We start from the raw sequence: 8,942 nt of genomic DNA on the forward strand, positions 1-8,942 counted from the left end.
AAAAAAAATTTTTTTTTTTTTTGCGGAACCCGGGGTTGAACTCAGGCCCAGTACTTGCCAGGGAAGCACTTATTCCACTGAGCCATCTCCCTGGCCCTTTTTTTTTTTTTTTAAATTTTTAAAGGTCTTTTTTCCCCCACTAAGAGTCTCTTGCTGTCTACAGGGAGACACCTGCAGACAAAATTTCATTATTTATGGAAACAGTCCCCATTACTCTTCCTTGTCCTTATCCACAACTAAATAAATAGCTGCTCTCTCTGAAAGGTGGCCACAGTCCTGTGCTCCGGGGGGATGAGCACAGGCTGGGAGACTCTGGTCCTGAGTCTAAGTCAGTCGTCCTCCCCCTCTGACTCTGATTCTTCTGAAGACTCGGGTGCGCTCTCTGGCAAGTCATCTTCTCCCATCTGCTGGAACCTTCCTGACTGGGCGTCCCACATGTACTTGATGGTCACCTTGAATTCGACCATCTCATGGCCAAAGAGCTTCTGCAAGAGGCGGAGGGACACAAGAGGAATGCGGATTATCAGAAGTGCTGGCCAGAGAAGGGCAGAGGTCCCCCACCAGAGGCCTGGAAGGCCGCACTCACCAGGATGCGGGCCTGCTCTGGGGTCAGCACATCACCCTCCTTGCACACCTCGTAGTCAGAAAGAAGGGTCACCACACCTGTAGAATGGTAAGCCAAATTACTTTTGGCTCAGAGGCCTGCACAGTACTTGCTGCTATGGTCCTGAGTTGGGAAGCATGTGGTGGCTGCCTGTCCCAACAGCTGTTCACAGTGGGCAATGGTCACCACTTCAGTGTCCCTTTAGTACTGCATTCTGGCTGACACTCTCCACTTCCATCTAAGCTATGAGCTGGGTGTTGTCTCACATGAGAAAACGGGGGCCTGTAGAAGGTGCTCAACCAGGAAGGCTGGGCCTGGGAGCCTGTGGTCTTGGGCTCTAGGCTGCCACCTTTCAGCTCTGGGGTCTACTCGTACCTCTCCTGAGGGCAGTAGGCAGTCCCAGCTGCCTCAGCTGAGGCTCCATGGAGTGGGGGAACTGCTCCAGAGGTCCTGGATCCAGGGTCACGGTGAAAGTTGCTTTGTTCCCAGCTCGGGCAAAGTCCATTTCCGTGTATTTTGTGAACCACCTTAGGGAAGCAAGTGGTGACAGGGGAGGTTCCTGAACCCCCAGCCAACTGAAACTGAGCCCCTAGTGAGTGCTTTGTGTGTGACTCTAGGCCTCCCCAGGCTGGTGGCCAGGCTGGAGCACCAGGGCAGAGACACTAGAGGGTCACAGCTCACTGCTCTAAGTAAGAGGCTTCTAGGAGTCAGTTCCAAGTTCATGTGGCAAACTGGGCAGTCCCCGCATTAGTCCTGGAATCCTCTCATCTTCTCCCCTCCGTTCCGCAGGGAGACTTACTCATTGACCTCTTCCTTTGTGCGGTTGGTGAAAAGGAGGCCAACTTCACCCCTCAACTTCTTACTGACCTGTAAATCAAAAGTGAGCACTGATTTTATACTGAGGATGGTTCTCTCCAACAGGGTACATCTGGTACTGTCTAAAGACATTTTCAGTTATCAGAGAAAAAAGAGGGGTGGAGGGGGTGACACATAAGGGTACAATTCCCTGGGTCTGGAGGTTAAGGGGAACCCAGAGCTGTTAGCCAGGGTGGCCACGTAGGAGCAGTAGAAAAGACAGCTGGCCTTAGCCCCTCCAGAGTGGCTTACCTGGTGCAGGTTGTCTTTGTACTCGTCAGCTGGGCTTCGACCCAAGGCCACCATCATCACCTTGTTTTTGCCAAAGAACATCCTGCCAAGAGAAAGGATATGAATAGAAGCGCCTCACTTCTCCCTCAGGCAACTGCAACCAGCCCCAGGGCCCAGTAAGCCTGGACCCACATGTGGCAGCTGTATCCAGAGACTTCCACGTCCCATGAAGCCCACCTCTCTGTCTCAGCTCAGGCCTCCCTAGGTTTCCTTTCATTCTTTGTCCACCCTCAGAATCTGACACAGGTAACATTTTGTTGCCAGCCCACATCGTGGGCATCATGTAACAATTTCTCTCAGAATTGGTGCAGCAACAGCCCGACCCCAGAGCCATCTGCCATAGCTTGACCTTGGTCTGGCAGATGCCACACTGACATTCTGAATCTGCATAATGCTCAAAGTCCAGGGTCAAGGGCAACTTCTCACAAAAGAAGCAACTGTCAAACATCCTCTGAGGAATTATCAAGTCCTATCTTCTCATTGTTTCTATAGCTCTAGAGTTCAGCACAAGGCCATCTTTAACGTTTAGAAAGTACTCATCTGTAGAGGTAGCATTTACCATTGTTAACGTGCCATCTATGTGACCCAGGGACCCAAAGGGTCAGACACTGTTCTTATTGTGCTGGCAGAGAGCTGCCTGGTCCTTCTTCTTGCCCACTCACCGGCTGTGCTTCCAGGCATTCCGGATGTCCTTCAGCTTGCTGTTCCTCATGTTGGCCACAGAGAAAATGAAGAGGTACTGGTACGTGTCCACACATTTCCGAAGCTGTGGGACAATTCATGAGGCTCTGGAGTTTAAGTGACACTGTGGGCTGGGCAACTGTGCCCCAGATGGGAAAGAAGCTGCTCTAGGCCTTTAATCTGGTTCTCTTCACTGCCATTACTGACATTAAAGTCACTAAGTACAGGGGAAGCTGGACCATATGCCTGTCCTTGGTGTCTAACTTACCCCACTAAATAGTGCAATTAGTCACTTCCTTTTGCTTTGCTTGGTCCACTCACTGTAGAGCTGTGGACTAGAAACATCCGTGGCGTCTGCTAAATGGAAACACTGGCACCTCATTATCTGCTAAGGGGAACTGGTTCAAAGGACTGCTCTGGTGCTGATACTAGCTGAAGCCACAATGAGGTGTGACTTTTTTTTTTTTTTGTGGCTGGCTCAGCCTGCCCTAGGGACAGGGCTGGTGCAACACGGGGTGCTAGGGGTTGAAACAAGGTCTCTGCACTTTGCCTAAGCAAGTGCTTTAGACTGCTGAGCTATCTTGCCAGCCCATGATTCTATTCTTAAGGGATGGAATTTTTGTGCAGCAGGTGACTCTGCTCTCAGTGAGCCTGAAACTGAGGCTGCTGGGTCATCAGAGCAGTCATCGTGCCTGTTAAGACTCCTTAGCCTTTGACATTGGAAGAGCTACAAACCTTGCTTAGCTTCAGTTACCCCAACTGCAAAACAGCAATAACATTACTTAGAAGCTCCTATCTATGTCAGAGTTCCGAGGAGGAAGGTGTGAAAAAACACGAAGCCGCGCAGTGCACATGCCAAGATTTCAATCACAGCTGGAGATCCTCCTATCACGAGTTTTTATGGTGTTATGCTTGTTAACAGGAGGAAAGGACCAGGCTGGACCAGCAGCTTCTACTTACATATTAACTCCCCCTACCCCAATGAAAGCAGCCCACACTTACTTCTTCTATCAGGTTCTGTTTCAGTTCTAAGCCTTTCTTGGCAGTTTTCGTTAAGGAAACTAATACAAAGAAGAAAGAAATGAGAGATGAGTCTGGGTACCCTGCAGACTTCCTTCATTTCCCCCTTTCATGGCTCGGCTGCAAGGCAGGCTGAGGGAGGGCAGCAAGGCTGTGGCTATCATCACTTCTGGCACACAACGCCACTCCCAGGGTCCACAATGTAATTACTGTCTAGTGTTCCTAGGTGTGGAGATCCCTGGCTGTCTCTCCTGCCACTTACACAAACCCAGTGTTCCTTAGCCCTGCAGCTGACCTTGAACCTACTGCAGTGTGGGGGCAGACCTTGCCCTTTCTGTTGAAGCGCTTTCTGTGGGAGCTCTAGCCTGCTGGTCTAGACATGTTTCTTTCTGCTCTTGGCCATGGTAGGCAGAAGCCACTAAGGGCTTCCATGCTGTGCAATGCAAGTTGGGAACCATCTTTCTCCCACTGTATGTCTGTCTGTGTTTCAACACTGCAATTTGGACTCATGGATGCAATATTGCTGCTTTGTAGTGGGACAAGGACCTCTACAGGGGCCCAATTATCCCCCCAGTTTGGTAGTTGCCAGACCTGGCTAGGACTCCCTCCACAGAATCAAATTAATCCACATGCTCTTACCAGAGCACCAAATATAAAGCAGTAGGTTCTCTCAGGAAGTGGCCTGGATACCCAGTGGCCTCCTTCACAAGCCACACATAGTCAAGGCAATCACACCAGCCAGTGGCAGAGGCAGCAAAGGAGGGCAAACAGCTGGTCTCTTCCATTGTTTCCGTGGCTGTGACTCTAGCCAAAGCCCACATATCTCTCCTGGGTTGCTGCTGCTGGCTTTGACTTTCCATTTTTGCCCCCGTCCCATCTTCCTTAGGCTATTCTCAAACATTACCAGTTAAACATAAAGTTAAACCACACTGTTCTTTTATACTATTTTTTTCCTCTCTCCAAGGACTAGCATGTCTACCCATTTCCTCACAAAGGCCTTGAAGCCTTGCCCTCCCTCCCTCCTCCTCCTATTTAATCATTCTGCTCCAGGCATTACAGGTAGTTCCAGAACACTTCACCTATGCTCATTTTAGGCTCTCGCACTGCGTTTTCCAACTTAGAACAACCTTCTCTCAGATAACTCCACAGGTCGCTCACCTCCTTTCCTCAGGTTTTGGCTCATTTGTCACCTCATCGAGGAAGACCTTTTCTGACCACGTTTAAGTAACATCACCTGCATTTTCTTTTCAGTTTTTTTTTTTTTTTCTCTGAAACTCATCACTACCCGTCACGAATTTACTCAACTAGGGGTTGGGGTACGCAGTACTTCCCGAATAAAAAGCTACGTGAATGCAGTCCTTCCTTATTTTAAGTTTTGTGTCTTCCGCTGCCTATAAACTGTCAGGTCCCTAAATATCTGCTGAATGCGCTACAGATGCAGAACGAGATCCACAGCACCGTAGTAAAGGCAACCTTGGAGCTGCCCTGCAAACTGAGACCGTATTCCGGGTTACAAGCTTGCCAAGAGGGACTGAAGGTCTTACTACCGGACGCGGAACCAACATAGTGCTGAAAAAAGGAGAGGGAAGCTGAGATACAAACGGAGAGAAGGTGGCTTGGGGCTGAGACGGAGAAAGTGGCTACCGCGACGTCGGTCGGGCACAGTCTGGGTGGTGGGAAGCTATCTCTCCGCCCCACAGAGCCGACAGAAGCACAAGAGGCCTGGCAAAAACTCCGCCCCAGGGACCCGACCCGGCTCCGGGACGCCCCATCCCACCCCTCGCAGTGGCCGCGGAGCTCTGTACGGAGGACCGGACGTTCCCCTCCGTGACTCAGTCTACCTGACGCCTGTAGCGAGGGCCAGGCGGTCAGCCCACGGAGATTCCCGCCGGGACCCCAGGGCCCCTTCGCCCACCTTTCTTGTCGCGCTTGGATTTGGGCATCGCGCCGAGACCACGTGCGCCGGAAGGCGGTGTGGCTCGTCAGGACCTCGGCGGCGCGGGGGCCTCTGGGAAGGCCCTCGGAGCTGTCCTCGCGCGCGCCTGACCCAATCCGAGCTGTGAGCCGGCCGTCTCCGCCAGGCCGCCGCCTGCGCTTTCTCTCGTGTGGCAGGGAAGACTTCCCAAGAGTCTCAGCCGCCGCTGAGGCGCCCGACGCTCACCAAAAGCCTCTCGCTCGGTCGCAGCTCAGGGAGGCGGAGCCTGCGGCCCGGTGCATGCCGGGGCGGCGCAAAGACTCTTGGGTCTTCAGTCATGGCGGCGGTGCTGGGTTCCGGGCTGTGGCTCTGGGTTGTGCTGCTTGTCCCTGCGGTCGCGGTTTATGAAGACCAAGTAGGGAAGTTTGATTGGTGCGTACGTGTGGGGCTGGTTCGGGAAGGAGGTGGCTGTTTTCCATAACCGGTTCCTATCTGGTGAAAGGGGAGAGGTTATTGTGGAGCAAGATCGGCCGCCTAACTTGCTGCACCCCGTGCAAAATGAAAACGTGGGACCCCTGTTCAAAAGTTAAAAACTTAATGCTTCCACGGAGGAGTAGTAAGCCAAGTGCTAGGGGAGATCTTAGTTGGTGTTTATAGGGTGATTGTTGAAGCTGGACTTGATTTGGGGTTCTGGTCTGATCCCTCCTCCCACGTCAGGTCCCGCTTCTACGACTGTCAGGTTTCTGTCTCCCGGGTGTCGGTGAACTTTCCGTTCTCTTCCAGCTGGCTGTCATCACTTGGTCAGATGAACAAGGGCTAGATCTTTTTAAGTCCTGTATTGAGTCCTATTTCGCCTCCTTTCGTGGGAAGGTGGCCCTTGGCTCAGAATGGCCGCCCCCAACTCCCATCAGCTACAAGTGCTGTGTATTCAGGCTGCTAGATTTCCTTAAGCCTCTTCTGCTTTCCATTTTGCCAGTTTGTTGCGTGATCTTGGAAAAACGACTTAGCCAGTTTGTGCCTTGGGCTTGTCTGTTAAATGGAGTAATGACCCACGAGTTCCTACGATCATTGTGAAGATGAATGAGATAATCCCTTTAAAGTACTTGACACAAAGTTGGGCTCATCAGGGCCCAGGTCAGGTCTCTCTTCTGTGAAGTTGTTTTTTCTTTTTTACTATCTCAGATTGGGGGGCCTGCCGTTTAGCTCAGTTTAAGCGCCTGCTGGTGCAAATGCAGGCGCAGAATACCGCAGTTCGATCCCCACCTCCACCTGCCTTACCAGACCCGCCCTTAAGGCAGCCTGAGCCAGCCCCCACCCCCCAAAAAAATCTCAGATTGATGTATATGTTGAGTGCTTGTTATATGCTGGACAGTGACAAGTGCATTGTAACATTTTTAGTGCTGTGTGTGTTTCCAGTGTTATGTGTAGTGTCCATATAGAGACTGTAGCAGAACACTATGCAGTTTCAACTTGAAAAGCAAACAGAAGGAAGTAAAACATTGGAAATTTCCCATGGTAGTGGTTGTGCAAAGTATGGTTGAAATGTACAGTAAATGTTTAAATTTAAAAATTCATAGGGCCGGCCAGATAGCTCAGTGGAGTGAAGATAGCTTAGCATGCTCTGTGGGCCTCACCCCCAGAGTGCGCTGAGTCTGGCAAGTGAGACTGGGTGTGATGGCACACACCTGTAATCCCAGCGCTTGGGAGGCTGAAAATAGGAGGATCGCTGTGAGTCTGATCTCAATGTAGTGAGACCCTGTACTAAAATATAAATAAATAAATAAATAAATGTTCACTTTGGGGGCCGGGGATGTAGCTCAGTGGTGCGCTGCCTGCCTGCCTGCCTGCCTTGGCACAAGGTTCCTGGATTCAATTCCTGGTAATCCTCCCCAAAAATATTACGGTAAAGGACACATTGCCATTTACCCCCTCAGTATGCTTCCCCTTTCTGAACACACTTATGCCATCCTTGCCACTTTCTGAGACACTGCTGTAAGTTCAATTTTGTGAGTGTCTTTACAGAGTCTGATAAAAAAAAAAAAATGTAGCGAGTAATGCTACCTAGTGCCATCTAAAAAGAAGACAGGCTTGTAAAAACATTATGTGAGTCTTCATCCTCTGATATATCAGATCTGGCACCATGTAACTTCTTCTGCAAAGTCAAAATGACCATGAAAGGAAATGTTTTGAATCCATTCATGACATCAAGGCAGCCATGACAGCACAACTAAAGACACAAAAGAGGATGCCCAGAACTGCTTCAGAGTTTTTTTTTGAGACAGGTTCTCACTGTGTATTCCAGGCTGGCCTTGAACTTAATATGTAGCCCAGGCTGGCCTTGAACTTTTTGCAGTTTTCCCATCTCAGTCTCCTGAGTACTGAGATTACAGGCTGGCATCATTATGCCTGGCTTTATAGAAAAGTTTGTTTAGTCCTCAGTAGTCCTCTCAACTCCATGAGGATACTTCCTTTTATTTGAGTCACTATATCTTTAGGAATATTTGGGGATGGCTATATCTTTGACTTTTTTTTCCGCAGAACTGGGGTTTGAACTCAGGCCCTTGCGCTTGCCAGGGAAGCGCTTATTCCACTGAGCCATCTCCCTGGCCCCTTCTTTTTAACTTTGATGACTTTTTGACTTTTCTCTTGGGCTGGATTCTTTTGTATAGCAGCATGAATTTTATACTTTTCTATCATATCTGGAGATACATTGTTCTCATGTACTGAGAGAATTATTATTATTGTTATTTTTTTGCGGAAACTGGGGATTGAACTCAGGCCCTTGCGCTTACCAGGGAAGTGCTTATTCCACTGAGCCATCTCCCCGGCCCCCGAGAGAATTATTTTTGCCAAGGAATCTTTTCTTTTTTTTTTGTGGCACGGAGTATTGAACTTGGGACCTTGAGCTTGCCAGGTACGCGCTTCTATTTAGTACAGGGTGTACAGGGTCTCATTACCTAGATCAGACTCATAGTGATCCTTCTGTTTTTAGGCTCCCAAGAGCTGGGATTACAGGTATCTGCCAAAATACCCAGTCTCAATCACCATCTCAGCATGCCCTGGGGGCAGGGCTGGCACGGCTTTTGGTGCCAGCAATCAAATCCCGGACCCTGGGCTCTGCCTAAGGTGGTGCTTTAGTCCACTGAGCTATCTGGCTGGTCCTTGGTACTGTTTTTGTGCCTGAGTCTGTCTGTGTTGCTCAGGATGGAACTTCTGAGATCAAGCAATACTTTTGCCTTACCTTTCCAAGTAGCTAAGACTATAGGCATGTGCCATTGTGCTCAGCCAAACAATAATATGTATGTATGTATGTATGTATATACTTTTTGAGATAGGATCTGACTGTATAGCTCAGGCTGGCTTTAAACTCCTGAGTGTGGGGATTACAGGCATTTGCCACTACACCCTGCAAACAACAGTATTTTAAAAGAGAATGGGATTTATAGTCAGGTTTTTGTTTTGGTTCTACTTCTTTTTTTTTTTTTTTTTTTTAAATTTTATTTATTTGTGTGTGTGTGTGTGTGTGTGTGTGTGTGTGGCCAGCTCAGCCCACCAGGGGGCAGGGCTGGCTGGCAT

At 49.6% G+C, this 8,942-nt stretch overlaps 2 protein-coding genes across 6 annotated transcripts in view; one reads left to right on the forward strand and one right to left on the reverse strand.

The window, feature by feature from the left end:
* Positions 1–119: 119 nt before the first annotated feature.
* On the reverse strand, positions 120–5,606 carry Mrto4 (MRT4 homolog, ribosome maturation factor). Of its 2 annotated transcripts, none has more exons than XM_004637666.2 (8): positions 5,367–5,606; positions 3,434–3,492; positions 2,413–2,516; positions 1,712–1,793; positions 1,404–1,471; positions 980–1,131; positions 587–663; positions 120–485 (listed from the first exon to the last, which is right to left on the reverse strand). In XM_004637666.2, the coding sequence occupies exons 1-8, from the start codon at positions 5,392–5,394 to the stop codon at positions 330–332; spliced, it is 726 nt and encodes a 241-aa protein (XP_004637723.1). In that variant the 5' UTR covers positions 5,395–5,606; the 3' UTR covers positions 120–329. The 2 variants fall into 2 exon arrangements, with proteins under 2 accessions (XP_004637723.1, XP_023578256.1); XM_023722488.1 differs by lacking the exon at positions 5,367–5,606 and adding an exon at positions 5,293–5,325.
* A 4-nt stretch (positions 5,607–5,610) lies between these two features.
* The window catches only part of Emc1 (ER membrane protein complex subunit 1), a 32,318-nt gene continuing 28,986 nt past the window's right edge, over positions 5,611–8,942 (forward strand). For all 4 annotated transcript variants that reach the window (XM_004637667.2, XM_004637668.2, XM_023722487.1 and 1 more), the window contains exon 1: positions 5,611–5,798. In XM_004637667.2, the coding sequence (XP_004637724.1) occupies positions 5,704–5,798 (95 nt within the window). In that variant the 5' untranslated portion in view covers positions 5,611–5,703. The remainder of the gene's footprint in view (positions 5,799–8,942) is intronic.

The sequence above is a fragment of the Octodon degus genome, unplaced genomic scaffold (assembly GCF_000260255.1).
Source record: "Octodon degus isolate 3935 unplaced genomic scaffold, OctDeg1.0 scaffold00092, whole genome shotgun sequence".
Lineage (NCBI taxonomy): Eukaryota > Metazoa > Chordata > Mammalia > Rodentia > Octodontidae > Octodon > Octodon degus.

Bases quoted from the DNA above. Each gene is read 5' to 3' on its own strand.
- Mrto4 (XM_004637666.2), bottom strand. From the start codon at position 5,394: ATGCCCAAATCCAAGCGCGACAAGAAAG. The intron at 3,493-5,366 runs GTGGGCGAAGGG...TCTTTGTATTAG, and splicing joins ATCCAAGCGCGACAAGAAAG to TTTCCTTAACGAAAACTGCC. The intron at 1,794-2,412 runs GTGAGTGGGCAA...TTCTCTTGGCAG, and splicing joins AATGCCTGGAAGCACAGCCG to GATGTTCTTTGGCAAAAACA.